The 22,294-nt window shown below is 42.3% G+C and overlaps 1 protein-coding gene across 1 annotated transcript in view; it reads right to left on the bottom strand.

Annotated features, from left to right (window-relative positions):
- Nucleotides 1–4,239: 4,239 nt before the first annotated feature.
- Nucleotides 4,240–22,294, bottom strand: part of DAAM2 (dishevelled associated activator of morphogenesis 2) — a 170,757-nt gene continuing 152,702 nt past the window's right edge. The window contains exons 21-25 of the mRNA XM_053973859.1: nucleotides 20,888–20,995; nucleotides 19,635–19,695; nucleotides 15,697–15,828; nucleotides 7,268–7,438; nucleotides 4,240–5,876 (exon numbers count right to left, since the gene is read on the bottom strand). Coding sequence (XP_053829834.1) covers nucleotides 5,661–5,876; nucleotides 7,268–7,438; nucleotides 15,697–15,828; nucleotides 19,635–19,695; nucleotides 20,888–20,995 — 688 coding nt within the window. The 3' untranslated portion in view covers nucleotides 4,240–5,660. The remainder of the gene's footprint in view (nucleotides 5,877–7,267; nucleotides 7,439–15,696; nucleotides 15,829–19,634; nucleotides 19,696–20,887; nucleotides 20,996–22,294) is intronic.

The raw sequence follows: 22,294 nt of genomic DNA, 5'->3' as shown, positions 1-22,294 counted from the left end.
GCAGGTGGGGATGACTTGGAAGGGAGGCGTTGAGCACAGAGTGGCTCAGGTACCGAACATTCCCTCACAGTTCTAAAAATTGCAAAGAGCTTTAAAGAGCCTGTTTGAAGGCAAGCAGGAAGGGGGAAAATGGCTTGTCAGAGAGGCTTTTCTAGATAATTTGGCTCACAGCTCCTAGTGGGGGGGCTGAAAGGACCAAGCCCTACATGAGCTGTGGCAGAACATCTTGTAAATAGACAAAACTTTCTAAAGGAGAGTTTTAGTCCAGATCCTACTTTTAATTATGCTGATGTAAAACCAGAGCAACATGAACCAGTTACTGTAGATCAATTCTACATTACTTTACTACCCATAACAGAAGACTCCAGTCTGGAACCATCCAGACTCTTTCATGAAATCAGCTGCTGAAACGCCACACTAGACTGGCATCCTTCTCAGCAGGCACAGTGAGCAAATCTGGCCAACTTCAGAGAATACTGGTCATCAGAACTACTACTTAGATTAGTAGATAGCTATTTTATGCGTTATGTAAATATATATATAAATTCTATATTTTCAGTTGGCCAAAATGTATTATCCAGGTTGGCCCCTTCTACCTTTATAAGGAAACTAGGCTGGCAAATGGAGACTACCTCTTTGCATGGCAGGCAATCAGAAATCTCCCGTGTCAAGCATGGGAGCCAAGGAGCCATGGCCAAACACCTTCTGATTGCCAGAGACTCCATGGGTTACAAACCAACCAGTAGAAAGATTTTGCTTAACTGAGGTAACCTGGGGAGGTGGGCTGGAGGAGGAAAGAGGTAAAGTAGATGAAATGTTTCTTTGGCCATAGAGATAGAGAGAAATATTAGCTCTGAGGAAGGAGAACTGTCCCAGTTTTTCTCACTAGTGTGTTAGATCTGCTGACAAGTTACAGGCCATGAACCACTTTTGGCCATCTAGCCAAGCTTCTGTGGAATTATGGACCAAATTTGTGTGGAAGAGTGAAGTTTGGGTGTGCAACTGTGCGCCTTAACTCTTCTCAATCTCCTCACCATGATAAAAAACAAACATCTTTTGTAGAAAGTTGTCTAAAATAACCAGCCTTCATCAAATCACCACAAGCATTAAAATGAGAGTTTTCCAAGAACTAGAATCACCAGGGGCAGAGTAATTATGACAAAAGGCAAAAGGTTTTTTTTTTCCTCCCTCCCTTCCCACACCAAGACTGCTCACCTGCATCCCCTGGCCTGCCTCAGCCAGCACAGGAGCCAAGCCAGCTCTCCAACTGGTGTAATGCCCTGGCACGGTCTCAATAGTCTTTGCTGTAATGCAGTGTATACATACATACAAACATAGCAAACTAAAATAAGGCAAAATAAATAGAGGTGTCAGATTTACAGGTTCCCCTTAGAGATTCCTAAAACCCTTTTTTTTTAATTAATCATTTAACCCCCAAACAAACAGACAAACAAAACCCAAAACAACCAACCTAGAAACAAAACTGCATATATCATGTACATCATCTACTGTACAACGGATCTCATTTCCCCTCAAGGAAACTCCTGACACAAGCTTCTCCCGTGCAACCCAGCTCAAAGTGTGATCTTTCCTAAAGAAAAGGAAAGATTTAGCCAGTGGGGCTGATCATTATGGAAATACCTGCCCCACGGTCTCCCACCAGGATCCTTCGCAATTCCTTTCCCTTCCTCAGACATTGTGAACACATTACAGAAATGCTTCTGAAGGACATCCAGGTTTTTTCCCTAGTGAGGAAGTCTCTCAGCCCTGAACACGAGTTCTACTTCTGCTTTTGTAGGGAACTGGTGCCTGGACAATGGCTGTGCTACAGAGCATAGAAGGGTCTTGCTCCTTGAAGTCACTTTACCTTGTAGCATTTCTAGAGACACAATAGACTGAGAAGAGTGACTCAGTTCAAAGCAAGTGGAAGGGGCAGGGAGTCTTCTTCAGTCTTTTCTGGGCTCATCCTCATGCAACCTGTGCAGCAACAGTGCAGAGACACAGAGGTGAGTGAGCACTAGACCTCTAGGGACAAATTCTGGAGAGTTAGAAAGTACCTCTTCTAGGTGTGAGGAACTTCATCCTAAAGTCAGCAATTACTGTATTTCTGCAGGAAGCAGAACAAGCCCTCAATTGTGCCCTTCTTTCTCACATCTCCTTCTTCTCCACTTATTTCCAGCCACAGAGTGTCTTCTCTTAAAATGCTGCTTCTATGCACCTTGCTTCTAGGTGCAAGGACAGCAGCAGACCCTAGCTCTTCTCCAGCTTTTCCAGTGATGTCAGACCTCCGACTGCTTCCCAAACCTACTCTGGAATAAGGTTTCCTTTCTCCTTCAGCACCTGGCAACTCAACTACAACTGCTGAAGAAGAGAGCATTATATGCACTCGCAGTACCCAAGAGATGAGAAACACGGGCAAACTTGGCTTCAGCAGAATGTGATGCCAGGCCCTACAGCAGAGCAAATTTTTTTCCTTATCTTCTGTGTGGGTAACCTCATCTCATACAGTAGATAATTTAATGGGCCTCTCTGCTTGTCATCACTTGTATGAAAACACTGCTTGCCTCAGTGTGAAACTGAGCTTTTCTAAAACCTTCTTTATGAACTTTCACCACAAAGTCAAGAGCCTGGGGGACTGTCCAGCACACTGAATGAAGCTTTTGGCCACCATCACTGATTTGGCATCCCCAAAACGGGGAGCCTGGGGCACTGGAGTGCTGAGAAAGTCGAGCTGCATTGAATCAAGGCATGACTCTGAGCTTTCTGTCCATCCCCTTAAGGATCCCACAGCTGATTTACAGGAGTTGCACAATCTCTCATAATTAACGTATGAGTTAAAGAGGTGGCAAAACTATAGCAGCTTTCTTTGAGTCCCAGTGTGGCTGGAGTGTTGTTGCGTACCATCATGCAGGACCTCTTTAAATCAGGGCTGAACTGTGTACACAAAGGGACAGAGGATTTATCATTCTCTCTGCTTTTGCTACATTTGTGGCCTGGCAAAGTGACTTCAGTTTCAGAAAGCACAGCACAAACCTGGTTTGACAAATACGGGGGCAGGGGGAATGCTGTAATTATATTCAAAGGGTTTGCCCTGAGGTGTTTCTTCTCTGGCAGCTGCCACACATACAGTCTGCCTTATCAAACAAGTACCTGGGGAGCAAGCAAGCAGCTGTACTTGCATAACATCTTGCACTAGGACTGACCTTGGCACTACACATGAAGTTCTGGGTGAGTCCTAAACCCAGGGAGAACAAAGAGGGAGGGAAAAAACCCTACAATGTTCTAATGCCTAAAAGCATAATCTTTGGAATTGAGGGATTATTATATTCTAAACTCAACTGTATACCAATTTGGCACATATTACCACCTCTCATATGGCTTACATGGCATAGGTTACATGGCATGCTTTAAAACAAGACAAACAAAAGGGCTGGGATATATAGCAAGTCTACTTCAGGGAGCAGCAAGGAGCTTGTTAATATAATTTACAAGAGACATTTCTAAAAATCCATTTGTAATTTAAAATAAAAATGCGTAAAAAAAGTGAGATTTTTTTCTTAAACTTTCAAAAACTTTTATGAAATAGTCTTTCTTCTACAAGGTGCTTGTGTCCACTGCAATAGGCATTGCTGTTAATAGCTAATCCCAGAAGGGGAGTGGGATAGTAAGGGAAGAGAATGCACCCAGCTCTTGTAAGATACCAGCTCTTTACGATGAGTATTATACAGAGGCGCGGCAGTCTGGAATGTCCTAAATAGGGAAATTCTGGGGTGGGAGACTCAAAATCCAGTAAACAATGAAACATCAGAGTTTAACAATTCTGACTTTTTTGCTTCTCTTCTCTCAATTCTCTTTTTTGCTTTTAATAGTTTACATAATTATTTAACTCTCAAAGTGTTCAGAAAACCACCACAGTTTGCTTCTCCAATATTGTAGTGTGTAATACTGATCAGGCAGCGTGCATTGCAGAGGAAGTTCTGTTCTGCAGACTCAGTGCAGAGCCTGAGGTTAAGTGACATTCAGAGAAAAATCAAACCAAATGATTAAACTTCCCTGGGATTCCTTGACATTTTGTGCTATTGTCTAATGCAGCAATTTGTAGATGGTGGGCTCCTCTTCTCAAATGTTCTCTCTTTTCTTCCTGTCTATGAGGAAGAATCCATCACCATTATTCCTTTTCCTATTTTCTTTCTCCAGGGAAGATAAGAAGACAAGTTTGAAAAAAAAAAAGGTAAAAAAAAAAGGCCATGACAGCCCACACAGTCCAATCCCTTTCCTAGAACCATGAAGACACATAGACTTCAAGCATCTTCTTGGGTTCTTTGCTTTTCTGCTTATATATTTAATTCATGTAACCTAACTACAAATTTATTTGTTTCTTCTGAATTAGCTCAACTTCAAAGCCTGCTTGGCTTACACAATTCTGTGTCCTCCTTGAAAAACTCTCAGTTTTAATTATGGAGCTCTCCCTTGGTTCATCCCAAGTGATTTTTTCAAAATTAAAAAGTCAGCATGCTCCAAGGCTCTCCTTTGACACCATTCATACCTTTCTGAGTGACATCATTCCCCTCAGCAAGAGTGGGGTGTGTGCAGTGGAGGTCAGGCTGTTAGACAGAAAGACCAGTTCATGCCAACAGCAATCACAGCTAGCATCAAGTGGAAAAGAAATCTCACTTCTGGCAGGCAGTGAACCTGTTCACTGTTTTATACTGGAGACCTGTGGATGATACTAGGGAGCTCCCAATTTCCAATCTTGCACAAACAGATCAGAAATTTTCCACTGATTCTCTGCCAGCCTCTAGCAATGACAACAGACTCTACAGTCATCTACTTGTAATCCCAACCTGGCAGTGGCTTAGTTTTCTAAAGGAAAGCCAGAGTTTCTTTCAAAGAAGATGCATTTCACAGCCTTGAGACTCAACCACCAAGAAATTCCAGAAAACTTCTTCTAGCAAAGCAGAATCCAAAAGACTTTTGCAAATTATTCTATGTTGATCCTGATTCTTGATTTTCATTTTGTTACAGAAACTGATGACTTCTTTCTAAGCTTCACTTGCTTTGGACAGTGTAGGCCACACAAAAATACTATACAGGACATGAGCTTAAATGCATTTTTCAGGTGCTGATCAGTGGCTTATAAAATTCAGTTCTAGAATGGAATTGGAAACTTGAGAACCACATCCCAACAAACCCCTGAAGGCCAGTCTATATCCTGAAGAAGTGATAGTTGTTTACAAAATTGGTCTGAAATTAGTCTTCCTTGTTATCAGCAAGATGGAGATCATGACTAGTTTTTACTTTGGCACACAGAAAATTATCCTGTTCCAGCTGTGAGGCTGTCTGCAAGGCCCAAGTACTTTCTGTCATCACCATAAGGCCTTTGATGACACAACAAACTCCCAGAAGCAAATCTGTCAGCTCTGCGTGGCCCAGTCACAGGCCCTGCTGGATCCACAGAGGCACTTTTATAATGGGTCAAGTTAGGAGCACAGAAGAGGGGTGAGAGGAAAGCTGATCATGGAAAGGTAATGTCTCTAGCTACAGACCAAAGAAAGCCTTTGGGGCAGCTGTCAGCCAGGTGCCATCACACACATTCATCTTCCTTGTTTTGCACTTTTTCAACACCTTCTTTTGGTTGACTATTTTTCTTCCTCTTGTAATTAATAATTTAGCTTTGTCACAACCCGCTCACGGCTTGTCTCTAAGCCTTGGTTCCCCGAACGCTTGCGGTTACGCTTCAGCTTGGATAAGTCTTTGTCAAAGACTTCACCCGACCTTAATGCTGACACCAGGTCATCAAACTCCCCACTCTCTTCAGAGATGCTTCCAGCTTTTGCTTTCTTTTGTCGCCTCTCTTTCTCCCTCTGTTCTTTTAGCTGTGGAGAAGGACACAGAGTTTTAGGATTAGCTAACCAAGATGCCAGATCACTAGGTACACTGCCAAGAAGTAGCTAAAATGCATCAGCACGGATTAGAGGAAAAAAAAGAGTAAGAGCTTATCCACAAGGCCATCACCTGTGCCAAGAGCAACAAGAAGCCATGCTGGGCTTCTCTTCTACACAGGCAAGAAGAAAGCAGGAGAAATGAGGAATGAGTAGCAGCGCACATCTGCCTCACACAGAACAATTGGCCTGCAGCAAGGGGACACACAGGATCTGTCCATGCTGCCACTGTTTTGCACTAATTTTACAGCAGGATAGTGCCAGCTCAGCTCTTTCTTTCCATTGCTCAGCTCCAGAATCAGTAGAACTGGCAAAGAATGGTGCTGGCTGTCAGGAATCAGGTCGCTCACTCTGCAAATGGTAGCCCCACATTGCTGGAAGACTCTTTCCATAAGGCCTCCCTCATGACATATTAGACCTATGAAACCATCCTACAGTGCTTTAACAGTGGGCCCTGAACTTTCCAGGCTGGCTGAGATGAAACTTGAGCCTATGTCCTGGCATTTTATCCCTGTATCTAACAGCAAGGCTGCTGGCATCATGGTGTTTTACCTCTCTCCTCTTCTGAAAGGCACAAACCACTGCTTTTGGCTCAGCAAACATTTAAATCAGCAACTCCCGGCAGCGCGGCCTGGGGCCATGGCAGCAGCAAGAGCTAAGGCGTCAGCAGGGGGGAAGGACTGGAGGGACTGACAAATCCTCAGGCAGCACAGAGGCTGAGGTTAGAGGGGGAGGCTGGTTCACACAAACCCCTGGGGACACACATGTCTGACTCCCAGCAGCAAAACCCACAGAAAGCTCTCCTGCCACGTCAAGGCCAGACAAGGCCCCAGTCATCAAGGCATTGAGGTTGGCCAGAGACAAATACTGCCGGTGTGGGTTGCAGCAGGTGCCAGGGCATTTGCTGTGTCACTGTGCACTGTCAGATGACAGGCACGCAGCAGATGATGATGGAGTCTGACTGGAAGCTGACCAGCTTGGCAGGACTGAAGGAAATCTGGCTTCTTTGCTTGCTGCCCAAAAGCAGGATAGTCTGGCATGGGGTGGTGGCAACCCCATCCTGCAAAGTGCCAGGGCAAAAATGCCTGGGGGCTAGATTTGTTATCTGAATCCAAAAGAGGGTAATTTGGGAGTCAAACTTGAGGTATCCTTGAGAGCTGACAAGACAGGCAGCAGGGAAAATGTCATATGTGAGAACAGAAGGATGTCAAAGAGAGGTGTCAGGGAGAAGAACATAAAACAGTTACAGGATGTGAGCATTGGAATTTCTCTCAAGGCATGAAGAGGTGAGGGAAGGAAACATCTTCCTGTGCTCAGATCCTCACCATGGCCTCCATGCGTGCTCTGCGCTCCTCCTCTTCCTTTTTCTTCCTCATATTCTCCAGATCTTGCTTGGCCTCTGCAAATGACTGTAAGAAAGTGTCGAAGATGCCAAAAAATTCATCTGGCTGCATCTTGCCCTCAGTCTCTCCAAAATGCTTCAGTGCCTTGGCATACTGTCAAGGGGCAGAAAACACAAGAGCCATAATTAGGTAGGCAGTTTGGTGAAGACAGCAAAGATAGCTTATGAGTAACCACACCATGTAATTCAATACCCTCTGAAAATTCATGTGGCAAGAGTAGAAACTACCCCCAGCAACAGAAGTGCTTCTCCTTAAGGCAGGTGCATCTATCCCTGAAGAGTCTGCTCTCCTGGATTTCCTTTGGGCAACATGCAGCAATAGTGCTGGAGAGCACTAACTGTCCACTGGTACAAAAAGTGATCTTTAGTTCATGAGAGCAATAGAGTAATTTCAGAGGATGACACTGTGGCCACATCTTGGCTACAGCTGCAGGACAGCCAGGGCATGGAAGACAGTGAGCTAGCTGGGGAAACAGATCGTTTTAGTCCACACTTTCCCCTTCCATCTTCCCTTCAAATCCACTTTTAAAATGTCTGTAGGTAAAAGTTTTTTGCAATAAAGCTACAGTCTGTCCTCTCAGAAACCTTCTGCCATGTCATCCATCTCTCTGGAGTCCTCTGAGTCAGGGTGTTGCCTGGGAGAAAGGAGACTATAGACAGACAAGGCATGAGAGAGGGGCAAGGAAAGCAGCCAGGGCTCCCGGGCAGACTTAAAAGAGAGTGAATACATCACAAGTGGTTTTTATTTTAAAAGGCAAATGTTGAGGCTGCAGGACACATATGGAGGCAGCCAACTGGCAGGACTTCAGTCACTGGGCAGTCCTGATGGGGATATGGTAAATTCACAGCAACCCCTGGCTCTTGGACATCAGTCCTGCAGTAGTTGTAGTCTCTCCTTTGCACTCTCACACTCCCAGGCACGTTTCATTGCTCACCAAAACACACTCAAATGCAAACACATATACAGCATGTATGCACGTACAGTAAGTGCTGTGTAAGGACACACATCCATTGCCCAGCCGCCCTCCTTCACACTCCTCTGTGCTGCAGCAAGCAGCCCCAGGAACACACTCCTGTGTGCCCTCGTGCACAGCTTCCCTGGAATTCCCTTGCACTTTAGCACACAACCACAGAGCAGCACAGCATCCTTACAAACCTCAACATTTACCAAACCAGGTTATGGACTGTCATCAAGCTCTCTGATGCAAGTATTCAGCCCATACTAACACAGCCCAGTTTCCCTTTCCTTATGTGAGTGCTCTTGCAGAATGGAAAAGACAGTAAGAACAGTTCAGGCTCTGATCCCAGCACAAAATGAGTTTGGAAGCAGGTCTTATAAACCCCTCTGGCCCTGTACCAGGTAAAGCATAAACAATATCTCCCAGTCAACTGCAGAGGGAAGAAATCTCCAAAGAAAGCAACTTCCTTCTGGCACAGCCTGAGAGATTCAGCATCTCCCCTTCTCTGCTATCCCTGCCAGGCCCACAAAGCAGTTTGAAGCAATAGATTCTTTTTTCTTTCTTTAAAAAGGCTGTGTTCTCAGCCAGAAACAAACAAAGAAACCCAAAGAATCTTGGAAAAAAAGTGTTGGAAGAAATGCAAATTGCTTTGAGCTACCAAACATGGCAGGAGTTGAAGGAAACACTACATAGAAACAGCAACAGATTACTTCTCTGTTTAACTCCTTTTCTCTGAAGCCTCTGAAAACATACGCACTAGTATGCACACCTACACCCTCTCCCCACCCCTCTCTGTAATTTTATCAGTATATAATATACACACAGGCTTTTTGAATATTAGGGAAGTGCAGCATTCTACAGTAACCCACAATGAACCAGCCTCAGCTCTTTGGCAGAGAGCATATAGGCTGTAAATACCACAGAAGGAGATAAAGCATCTCCATATGCTCTATTTTCTTGTCTTGTGTGCTCCAGTGTGACAATCAGCCAGAGAGGCAGGGTAGTGCCAGAGAAAGACTTCAGGATAGGCATTGCCACCACTGCTTGAACACACAGACCACCTGAAGCTCATTTCTCACAGGGGACATCCTACCTGGAATCTCTTCCCACTTATTTGCCATTAACTCCTGTGAAAATTGAAACTAAAGCATAAATTAAGAGCAGTGACTAGAGCTGCCAGCTAGAAGGAAGGCTTGTTCAACTGCTGCAAAGCCTGAAGTCAGGGGCAGTCCACAGGAGACAGCCATTGCACCTTGCAATGCACTGCTTCCATCCTGTGTTTCTCCTGTGCTCAGCAAAGGTAAGTGAGAGGGCACACAGAAATGAGCTGGTTTAGTCCATGAATGTCCACAGGGGTTTCCTAGTCTTTTAAGGAAACTGGAGGTTGAAAAGGCAGGGGTTCCCTGCCTGGGGCTCTTGGATCCTACATACATGGAAGTCTCCTTTAGAGGGTGGTGTTGTGTCTGCAAATGTTCTGCATGAGACTTGTCACCCAGCTACTAGCACCAGCTAGTTTGTGTCACAATGGCAAGAGGGGCTTTTGCCACTGCCTCCTCACTGCCACTCCGAGGAGGAACAGTGTTGCTGTGCTTGAAAGACTCAGCAGCCTGGAAGCCTTCCAGACACATTCATGAGTCTAAGGTGTTGTGGTCTCTAAGCAGCAGCAAGGAGGCTGAGAACAGCCTGTCTTTGGTGCTCTGTAACACAGGGCTTAGGAGGAGGTCACAATCACTTACTGTAAAGCAGTGAAAGATGAAAAGCAAAAAATCTGTGAGCTGGATGACCTAAAATAACTACAAAAGGAAAAATCTGGAGTTCACTGAAATAAACATTCTCCTTCTTTCTCTCCCCTCTCTGGAAAAAAAAAGCTGACTGAGCAGAGGAAGGCAAGTCAGGAGATCCAGCTTCTGCTGCCAGCTCTGCCCATGATGTGGCTTGGGAATTCATGATTCCTTTCTAAGCCTTGTGTTCTCCATTCATTACAGAACAGAAAGCGTCGCCCCACTAATCTGAAAAAGCAAATGGCAAAAAGCAGTTGTTTATATCTGTAGGGCACTGCTAATGTAATGCACTATTGTAAAGAGACATGTGCTGTCTTTTCACTGTTTAAACTAAAGCAGACCCCTCTGGCTTTATTACTACTTCTACTTCTCTGTAATTCTGGTTCTGCGACCACGTGTGCTTTTCCAAAGCACCGGTGCTGGGATGAGGGGCAGTGAGCTGCTGCAGATAGCCTCCACAATGCTGTCACAAAGCCCAGGCTTCTACCTGCCCACAGTGGCTAAAATCACACTGCCTGCCTCACTCAGGGCATTAAGAGGCAGAGTGGTGTGGACCAAGGTGCTCTGGATGCCAGCCCTCTCTTTTGCTCCCTGTCACGGGATTTGTGTCACTGTGTATGGATCACTTGACTGTTCCATGGGCAGATTCCCTGCCAAACAACACCAGCTCTTGCACACAGTTGTGAAATCTGTAGCTAAGTCCTCATGGATGAAAAATGCTTCCCAGAATTTTGTGATGTGCGCTAGTATTGTGGAACAAGGGCTGAAACTTGCTTATTCCTCAAGTCATTTGGGGACAGATGACAGGGGCAAAAGCAAAATGGAAAACTGTGTTTCAGCAGGTTTTCCACTGTAACACAGAATGGTATATCTTTTTTCATTAAAAAATTCATTTCTGCACCATAAGGGCCCCCAAGCTCCATGATATAACAGGTCCATGAGCTCAGTGCCAGTTCTGCTTCCTCTGCCAAACTTTCCACTGAATTTATCCTCTTGCCAAAGCAAATCGTTTAGACAGTCGTTTATTTTAAAAAGCCATTTTAGCAAGGAGAGGGAAAGCGGGACAGCAGCACACACAAACTCTGCTGTGCTTGCCAACGAAATGTTAAACAGTGGCAGAAGACCTCTGGAAGCGGCAGGAATGGGGCTCTATGAGGAGAAGGAAAAACAGCCATGATAAAAACTTCCTGCTGTCTGTGCTGTCTGCTGTTGCAGGAAGAGCCAATATGCAACTGAATTATACCATGTAGCCATGGAACATGAACTGTATTTCCCAGACAAGTACTCTTGAGTGTGCTCTCATGAAGACACCAATTCAGTACTGAAGCAGGTCAAATAAATGTCTTTTCTCTTTATGGGACAAATTGAGATCAGTTAATGAAAAGAGACCTGCCAATTTCAGGCAGGGCTGGGCCCAGCTCTTCTTGTGCCTAAATGCTCTTAAAGGATTCTCCCAGGAATTTAAAAGTTACATCAAGTTACACATGCTTTAAACATTTCTCCTACATAAGATGCCAACCTGCACTGCAGCATCTGAAGATCTAAGTTACTGTACAACAGCTGTGTGATTTATTTACCAAATGGCTGGTGATGTCTCTTGTAGAATACCTCATCTTGACTTTCTCAGTCTCTGTCCTTATTCATTTGCCCCAGCAGCTGACAAAAGACACCAGTCCCCAAAATGCACAACTGAAGTGCACAGCCTGTAACTAGCACTTGAACTATAGCATTTCTTTGTGCTTCATAGCATTCTGCCATTAATGACTATTTTCATAAATGGTTTTCACTCAGCAAGCTTTCACTGCCTTTCTGTTTTTCAAAACAGTTACTGTAGGTGCTAAGCTTATTAAATGTATGTGCAGATTCTGAACTCCTTTCTCCATCATGATAAACACCCTGCTTGAGAGGAACTGTCATCAGAAAGACTGGAAATGGACACTTTTCCTACCCACGTTGCCCAGGCAGTAGTGTCCACAGTGTCTCTATAGAGAGGCTTAAGTTTGACATCTAGCACAGGAATGACAATATCTGACCAAGTAGACTTTGTACTACTAACAAGATCCAAAGTGTCTTAAAAACAGGTTTGTTATAAACCAAGCACAAAGTAGAACAGTTCTGAGGAGGTCTAGTGATCTAAGTTCATACCTGTCAATATTTAAGTACATAGTAAAGATTCATATAGGACAAATGCCACCTTTTTCAAGTAGAAAAACAAAATTCATACCATAGGAGGTTACTCTTCCTCTGCTTGGGCATTTTCATTGCTTTCCCACAGGAAACAGAGAAGAAATTTTCATGAATAAAATTCAACCTCTTATTTCTTATGTTAAAAAAAAAATCAATTTTTCATCTGTTCAAACACATAAAAACTGGTGAAGGATTCCAGGGCAGAGTTTCACTTTCTCCTGCCCCCACCTTCCAGTTTATGGGAAATAGCAGAAAACATTATCCCTTGATCTAATCTATATACTCCCTTATAAAGTGGTATTGAAAGTGAGAAAAACACAAAAAGAACAAGAACCAGCTGTGCTAGAAAGCCTGTTTAGAGAGTTGGTCTAAGTTTTCAATCAGTTCTTAACCAAGCCATCTGTTTACTGCATGAAGATAAGTACAGTTACAAGGCTTCCTCTGCAAACATGGATGCCTGCATCTGACAACCTGGCCCTTTAAATTTAAAATATCACTTCCTCCCCATGGCCACTCACTTTGAATGGTTCTGTTTAAGCAAAACGGCCTAAAAGGTACTGCATGGGATTGTGAAAAATATTGTCTGCTGAGAAGGTCAGCACCACACCTTGGTAATGGATTGTTTCCATCACTAAATAAATTACTTTTGCTAATATTGAAAAGGTTTAAAAAAATATAAAAACTTCCCCAGTTTGGAAAGATAAGTTATATTGTTTTAAATCCCAGCTGAGGAAACATGGCTCTGATTAACTCATGGTAATCAATTAGCCACATCTATATTTAGGATATCCAACTCCAGCTGTTAAAACTAGGGCTTCATTATTATTAATAAATCTGTGAGTCAGACCAGTTCTTCCTAGGCTCATTTGGATATTGTTCAAAGTCCTCCCTGCCCCACTACCTTTTTTGCTCAATTTTCTTTGCTTTGACAAATCAAAAAAAGAACAGGACAATCAGATGTCTTGGTCCTTCTCTTCCTTTAATTGGCTAGTTCCATTGTGTTTCCATGGTAAGAAAAAAGCTTGTGATTCAACAAGCACAGAGAGCCCATTGAGGTTGGAAGATGTTATAAGCTTTGCAAAGCACATCTGGTTTGTTGAAAATTTCCAGCTTTTTCCTTTTTTTTTTTTTTTTTTTTTTTTTTTTCCTTTTTTAAGAAAGAAAAGAGGAAAAAGAGGAAGAAGACAGGGCCAAAATAATATGAAGCAAACATGAGAAATAGCTCAACACTAGTAAGGACAGACAGTTCCCTTACTGGAGTCCAAAAGCAGCTTTTTGCCAGTGGAAGAACCAAAGCCATAGGTTGAGCAGAAGTTGGAATGGTGTGTGTTCAAACATAGCAAGGGTGTGTGAGGAGAAGGCAGAGTAACATTTCCTAAGCATGTTATAGTCATTAAAATAAAACATCTCTTTATGTTGAGTGCTTTATGTTGGCTATGTCTAAAAAAGTGTGCAACAACTTCCAGACATACTGGTCTGTCTGCAGGGAGTTTCTCTGGTTATTTTTAAAGCAAAAGAATGGCATTTTTCCTGAAAGTGTCTGATCAAGGAAACTTACATTGCTGTGCTGGACATGTACCACTTGCTGGTTTTTAACCCCCAACTGAACTTACAAAGAATCTGCATTGGGTTTTTGTCCTGGTGTGCCAAAAAGAAAGGAGCACCACCATCTTTAACACCAAACCAAAAGTGTGCAGTCTAAGCCATGGACAGAGTGGATATCTTTCCAGAAATGTGTGCCTAACTATAATGAAGTTGAAAATTTTACCCAGTCATAACACAAAAGCCCCCAGACCATAGAAAACCAAGTTTTTCTCAGTAAATTTAATGGAGTCACCGAATGTAAGGGTTTTGGGGTTTTTTTTGTGCTTAGAAAGCCAGTGTGGTGTGAACATTATTATACTGGAAGTAGTTTCAATTTTCTCATGCAACATGACAACAATGAAAAATGGAAGTGTTCAGGGCCAGGCTGGAGGGGGCTCTGAGCAACCCAGTCTAGTGGGAGGTGTCCCTGCCCATGGCTGGGGGGAGGAGGTTGGAACTAGATGATTTTTAAGGTCCCTTCCAATCCAAACCATTGTATGATACTATGAAAAAATTAGTCATTTTATTCTCCCCAGAACGTTTTTTTACAGCCTTAGTGGTGTTAGACTGCCTAGCTTTGCCCTCTGAGTGTTGCAATACCTACTGCCCCACTGGTGTTTGCCAGGGCAGCCCTCACTGACAGCTGGTGGCTCCTGTGTTTGCAGCTGCAAGTCACTATTACCAAGTTTATCTCTACAGTAATGAAATGTTTCTGAATCACAAAATAACACTACTGCAGAGGAACTGGACGAATGAGGAGTCTTACTGTCAAGATCCTCAGCCTATATTTTCAAAATCTAAGGCCTACTGAACTGACAGCACAGCTTTCATTAGTAATGCAATAGGTCCTTTAACACTAAAAGGACTGACACCAGAGTGGAAACAATTCAATCCAAAAGAAATAACCCATTTGCTTCATATAGCCAAGCACTTCTAACATGCCAGCCAACAAGGGCAGTTTTGCCATTACATGTCATTTACTTTAAAACTTGCTCTTCTCTAAACATTTTCATATGCTTATGACCTTTTCATATGAATTCTTCCTCATTCAGCTGAGAGACAGAGGGATTAGTGCCAGACTCCAGCCATCAGCAAAGAACAAGCACCTCCTCTAGGTGTACCAATCTGGTAATGGAGGTGCAGACAGTGAAAGGACAAAATGATTGCAGCAGCACCTGAAGAATAAACACACACATGGTTCTGGGTGTGTAAGAAGAACCCAAGAACTTCAGACAAACCACACATGTTCGGGATTTCTATCTTTATACTGAAATACACCCAGTAACAGAGAAGTGGAAAAGATCAAGCATAGCTGGTTTAGCACTGTACCAGCCACTGAGAAGAAAATTAACTCTATCCCAGCTGAAACCAGGACACCAAACTACCAGGTACATTTTTAAAGGAAAGAGACAAAGCACAGATGTCCCCAGCTGAATGATCAGAGTGGAATGCAATCAGAAAGAGAAGGTAAAAAGATGTGATGTCACCATCACTAACATAGGACCCCTTTTTCAGCAATGCCTTAAAAGGCATTCCCTTCCACACCGTGGCAAGGTGTGGTATCCTGTTATGCATACTGCCCTTGCAATTCTATGCCACACAAGAGTAATGTGAAGGAAGATTAGAAAGAAGTGGGTGTGATCCTTCTTTTAAGCCTAAAATATGTTCTAAATGGATATAGACCACATTAAAAAAAAAAAAAAGAAACTTTAGCCTAAACAATTTTTAGTGTCTATTACGTTTTCATGGCAGTCCCCAGCACCTTAAATCGCTGTTTCCATTTTAATTCAGGCTTTTGACCGGGCTGATGAAACTCCAATCACTTCAAAAGGAATTCTTACCTTGTCTCTAGCCTCGTTGAGAAGGTCTTCTAACTCTGAGAAGCTGAAACTGGCCACAGTGATGAAATCACTCATCACAGGAACAAACCTGTCCCCTGATTCTCGCATGCGTCTCTTCTGATAATCCAGTTCCTAAAGAGAAGTAAGAGATAGAGATGGGCAAGTGTCAAAGAATCCTCAGTGATGAGGAAGGGAACAGGAAAGTCCATCTGTTTCACTCACTGCAGAGCATGCTCTGCTCCCACATTCATCCAGAGCTCTAACTTAGATACCACTTTCTCACTTAGTCAGAAGTTTCTAGGCAAGAGAGGGGAGGTCAAGGTGGGATGAAGGAAGGTTCTGGTTACAGTTTCACTTATCCTCAAACAACAACCACTCCTAAGAAAGCCATTAACATGCTAAGTTTCTAAAGCAACTTTATAATTTAAGCATCAACTACATTAAGTGAGGCATTTTTTTCCCTATGTAAAATGACAAATGATAAAGAGCTTTGTGTAGCAAGTGACTTTAGGATTTTTAATAGTGAGTTTTGCTCTATCGTCTCTTTCCATGGTCAATCAAAATGCTGTATACTTGGGAAAATGTGCTCTAGATCTCCTCTTTATTTCTCTGAACAGCACCAGGTGAACAGCAAAAAGGCATCAAAACTGATTCTCCCACTGAAGGACAAGTAGACAGATGCCAGGCGCAACATTTGTTAGCACCCTGCTAAGCATTAGCCTGGACATCATAAAAGTGACAGAGTTATAAACTGGGGCTATTGTGCTAAGAAGAGTTATGGTAAAAGTAAAAAGAGTACATAGGAAACAATGATCTATTTGTCTGCTACCTACAAAAAGAAAAAATTTGATTGCAAGGTTCTTTCTTTCTGGCTCAAGTTTTTTAGTTTTAAGCCAAGATTACCCATAGCTATCTCCTCCCTTACTTTAATCATCATGCTTGAAACATGGAGAGAGCTACAGAGCTGCTGAAACTGACTAATTTATAGTGAGACTGGATGTCTCCCATGCCTGTGCTTGGCTTGTATGCTGTTGACAGTCTCATGGGGATAATGAAATTGTAATCTGGACCTCATCTTTATTCTCAGCTGAATAATCAGTGGGAATGATAAAGCCTGACTTTCTCTATAGGGAAAGCAGCATGGAGCAGCAGGTCAAGTTACGATCTGACCCTCTGTTCCTTTTGGAAAAAAAAATAATTTTGTGCTGGCTGCAACTCTAGCTCCATGCATGCTGGGTGCTCTCTGTTACTGGTTGTCAAAATAGTAGTTCACAGAGCCAAATGGGTAGGTTTACAAGCACCCATGGGTAGGTTTGTAAGCATCTATACTGAGAAACATCTTGGGATTTGCTCTACACGGTGCTGCTGAATGCCAAGAATTACTTCATCCATCAACAACCTAAAATCTGACATGATATATCTTTTGGTCTGGTGTGAATTGGAAAGAGAATGTAACCACAACAAGGAAAGCCCACAAAGGAGAAAAGGGGAAGGGAAGGAAAGGTAATGAGGAGGTGGCCAGAGAAAGCCCACAATAAAGAAGTGCTACTTCTCCTGCTTTGCATTACATCCTCTTCCCCACTGGTTTCCCTAACACAACACAAGGTACAGTCCTGGAAGCACTGTTCAGTACATCACTTTGCAGTGAATTTTGTCTATGTTACAATCAGTTTGAAATGAACCTTACAAATACAAGAAATGTCACTTCAAATGCTTCTAAGAATTATGCCTATTTGTTTCAGCCATTCTCTTCCATTCTAACTTTGAAGCTTGTTTTAGCTGAAAGTTGCTCCATTCTCTCCTTCCCCCTTTCTCTGGCAGGTGAGTATAACATTTCTGTCATCTTACTCTCCGTTGCAAGCTATGGCATTTGAGACTGTTACTTGAGAGTAGTGTTTTTCATAGTAAAATCAAGATTAGGTGGTCTGCTCTTCAATTTCAAATTCAGTTCTTCCCTTCAGAATAATTATCTCAAAATGCAAGAAAACTTTAAACCCACACAAGCAACCAGTATGACTATGTAATCAGCCAGAGAGTGACATCACAGAATAATAAATTCCTCTGAATCTTCTAGAAATGGTCTTTACTAATCATAGTAGCACAACAGAGGCTGGAACTGGCCCTGGTGGGCTGGGCTGCTGGTTCTCTAGAGGGATGAAATGATTCAGCCATGGTAGTAATTTCTCAAGTGGTGGTTATGATCTTCTTGCTGTGTGAGAGAAGGGCTCTGCTGACAAAGTTCCCTTCCATTACTTATCTGTCCTCCTGGAAGCATCCTACAAATGCAACAGCTGCATGAATGACTTGAAAATGAATGCATCTTATTTTTACATAGAAGTGAGCTGCAAATCCAGGAAGCCAAATGGTTCATAGTACCTTTAAGAACATCTGACTGTGAAACTATTTTTAGCTTTCTATTCTTAAGGGGCCTTGAAGAAACACCAGTCACTGGAGCCAAAGCTGTGGTGAGAACACACTGGAATAGAATCAAGAATCACACCTTCCCCTCCTCCCCTTCCACCTGACAGTGATCTTCTATTGTTGCTATAGTGCTGCTTTTTACACGCCAGAAAACCACGAACTGAGCAAGCAGACTGGGAGGTGCTGGCAGCCTCAGAAGAAAAATACCATGGCAGGAAGAAGACTGAGGCAGGAAGATGGTGATTGTATGGGAAGGAGAGGTTGCCCATGGAACCCATGTACAGAAAAGAGAAGAAAAATCCACTGTCAAGGCAAAAGGACAAATAATCTGATGAAAGAAAGCAAAACAGAGTTAGCTACTCACATTTCAAAGCGGGGGGACTGTCTGTCCGAGCCAAAAACTGGGCCTCTCTTCATGTCATGAACTCCATGTTAGCCTTCCCTTTACAGGTGCTTTTAATTCCCAAACACTGTACTCCATGTATGGAGCAGTATTTCTTCTCACTGCTGCATTCTACCTTACTCCAACAATCCAGAAATAAGGCTGGGAAAGTTTTTTTTGGTTTTTTTTTTGTTTGTTCATTTGTTTGTGTTTTTGTTTTTTTGGGGTTTTTTTTTGTTGGTTTTTTTTTTTTGTTTTGTTTGTTTTTTGGTTTTTTTTGTGTTTTGTTTTTTTGTTTTGTTTTGTTTTTTTTTTTTTTTTTTTTTTTTTTTTTTTTTTTTTTGTTTTTTGTTTTTTGTTTTGTTTTGTTGGTTTTTTTTTTACAAGAGGATCACTGGTTAATTACACGATGAACTGCTGGCAACAGCCAGACAGCCTGGGGGCCACTGACAGGACAAAGATACCTTTCTCTACCCCAGAGGCAAGAGCAAATTCAGGTCATGTGAAAGAAAAATGAACTCATCACTGTCTTGTCTCATAGTGAATGAGAAGGACTGGAGGGTCCTGTGTTAGTCCCTTGTAAATAGGTAATCCTTGCACAGAAATCACCTAATGCAATTTCCAACAACTAGCTTTCATTAGTAGCAGGAAAAAATCCACCATTGTTGCTTTGCTTGCCAGCTCTACTGCTTCCTCTTTAACTAGTTTCTGTCCTTCCCTTTGCCTTCCCAAGGAGTGCTTAGGATAGAGGATAGGGTTGCATATAACAGAGCACTACCTGCTTACTACTACTCCAAGAGTCATGTGAAACACTTGCTCAGCAGTCATCCATCCCTCAGTAAGAAAGAGCATGAATTTTATTTCTTCTTTCAGTCCATGCCATTTTTCAAACTGTCCTTTTACTTTCCAGGTTGAGATCAAACAAGCTTTTCATTAGCTTTAAATCTGCTAAGATCATCAGCAGGAGCTCCACATGAGAAGCTTTTATTTGTTTTTTCTTGGTTAATGCATTCTGGAATGGAATGGAAAGGAATGAAAAAAGAAAGCCCACTTTATCTTATCATAAAATATATAGTGCCCCTGATTCTGAGAGAGATATTGTAAGCGTGGCACTTTGGAACCTTCAGATACTTACAGTTTCAACAGCTTTCAATCCAGTCTTTATGTTGTTGACTTCCTTCTCCAGCTCTACTAGGCTGCACAGGAGACAGAGGCAGAGCAGATAAAACAAAAAGAGCAGTGTTACACAGGGGTACAGGAACTGTGCAGCAGCACAGACCACTGGCCCATCACGTCTGGTATCCGGCCTCTGGCACCAGCCATGCCAGATGACTCGAAACGAGGGGAAGGGAATCTGTTGATGCTCTGTGCTACTTTTTGTATGTAAGATGTAAGATGAAGCTGACCCTGCTTGCCTGTGGTCACACTGAAGACTGGGATTTTCCTCGGAAGGAAAGGGGAGGTTGCCCTCAGAACATCTGCCCTGCAAGCTGTTCCTGACCCTTCAGTCAGGAGCATACGCCCCATGGCCAGCTCGAAGTGATCAGCTGACACACAAGCAAGGAGCACAGCTTTAGCACACACATCACTGCAGTCTCAGATTATCTCTGCATATGATTCTTATACCACATAACTACTAAATCCCATTAGCAGTACATTTACATGTGATTTTTTTTTTTTCTCCCTCACAGTTCAAACATTGTTTTTCCATCTGCACTTCTACCATATGGTAGTCTGGGCCAGCTTACACTGTAACTGAGCATAGAAACATACTGTTAATGTTTATACATGCTTCTCAGACACAAATGTTACACTGAATGCCTGCTCATCATATATAAATGTGTCATTTCTGGGTAAATATTATGCATAATATTTTTTGAGCAATGCTTTGAAAAGAGAAAAAAAACCAGTTTGTATTTTGGGGGATGGCTTCTGTGTTCATTTTTCACAAACACTTCCAGAAGTGGACCATTGACTTTTTTGCAGAAAGTATGATGCTTTCCATATTTCTGTGCAAGACTGATATGTACAAAAGTTTGAACAATCTTCCTGAAAAATATTTACTGTAGCTTCTGTGCCTAATTGACCCTATCTTAGAAACAAACCTGCAATTACCAAGAAAAAATAGCACACTTAGATGAACAACCATAGAATATGGTGAGTGAATCACAAACAACAGCCAGCCTAGCTAGAATGTCTGATTCAGAAATAAAGTAAATACAGGAATATCTAAGTAAAGCTATCAATTCAGTTATCTACAACAAAGGCATTACAACTGTAAGTCAGGCCATGGGTTTAGAAGATAGAAATGAAAAAAAAATTATGATAACTAAGTTAACAAAAATTGCTGGGAACTCCAGCTCTGAGAAGTAATAGCACTGGACTTACTTGACTTTTGCTGCTTCTGGAAGATGTTGCAACTCAGACTGGATATCTAGGATATCTGGATAATTCTTTTCAAAGATCATAATTAGGTAGTGCAAGAGTGTAATGTTCCTAAAGAAAACAAAATAAAAACAAAAGTTAGAAATGAGAAGGAAGATGGTCACGAGAAGGAAAGGATAGTGAAAGGATTGTGACAAATCAGTGAAAAATATTTGGGTAGGAAATATGTTTGTTTGAACAAAATAAACAATGTATCAACAGTTAGCAGCTGTGCTACTGAAAGAAAAGTGCAAAGGATTGAAATGGATTAGTCCTGTATGAACCATCCTTCCTAAAACCTCAAGCAATATAATGTATCCTAATTTATTCTGAGAACACCAGCACGCTTCTATCCATGTGTGTAGATGGTGTAATAGAAAATTGCATAACACAGTATAATATTTGTCACCAGATACTTACAGAGAATAAACAACTAATAGTACTAAAGGGACATTAACTTTTAAGGGAGAAGCAAGCTGTCCTCAGAGGCAATGTGGGGAAAAAACCCCAGAGCTGACTAAGAAGAGAAAACAGTTCTTGAAGATTGGAAAAGCTGCAAAGAAAACTACTGCAGTAATGAAACAGCTGAGCTTATGTGTAGTAATCAGGCTCACTAACACAAAACCAATGGCAGCCCAAGTAGAAGCAGATAGAATTGAGATGTATGAAGGATGCAGGAGAGGGTTTAAGGAAATTTGTAAAGTAAACAAGGAATTCTGCATGTAAAGAGAACAGACAGCCATAACAGCTACTTTAGGTGGGTGTTATGTGGTTAACCAACAGGGAAGATAGTAGATGGCTGCTGCTTCATTCAGACTGGAGCCTGGGAGCTGGGAACTAGTGAGGGAACAGAATCTGCAAAGGACATCTAATATATGGAAAAATTAAGCCAAGCCACATTAAGGCAAAAAAGAGTTCCACATTAGCTATATAACTGTTAGCCTTGTAATACAGAAAGGACATTTTGGTAGTCAGAGCAGTACTCTGTTAGTTCAAACTCTATTAGGTAGGAATTAATTTCTTATGATATTTTACTGCCATTGTTCATTCTGTCACAGCCTGAAGTAATTTAACCACTACTATGGTCTCAGCAGGTCTTAAAATTCAAGGAAGGTGCAAGCTACTAAGAAACTGCAAGGTTCTTACTCCAAGGAGTTTCCTTTCTCCAAGGAAAACCTTAGTGCTGCTGGAGTCCAAAAGTCATATTCTCTGCCCAGTCTCAGCTGGATTAATTTCCAGAACCAGTATGGGGATATGGGGCAAAATATAGAGTGACTATAAAGACCTGCACTCCGTGGCAATGAACAGTAAGCTCCACATTCCCAAACCAGCTGTTTCTGCCCTAGATACAACCAGGATCAGTCTCTCTGA

Source organism: Vidua macroura, chromosome 3 (genome assembly GCF_024509145.1).
Source record: "Vidua macroura isolate BioBank_ID:100142 chromosome 3, ASM2450914v1, whole genome shotgun sequence".
Classification (NCBI taxonomy): Eukaryota; Metazoa; Chordata; class Aves; order Passeriformes; family Viduidae; genus Vidua; species Vidua macroura.
This window is presented reverse-complemented; position numbering and strand designations above follow the sequence as displayed.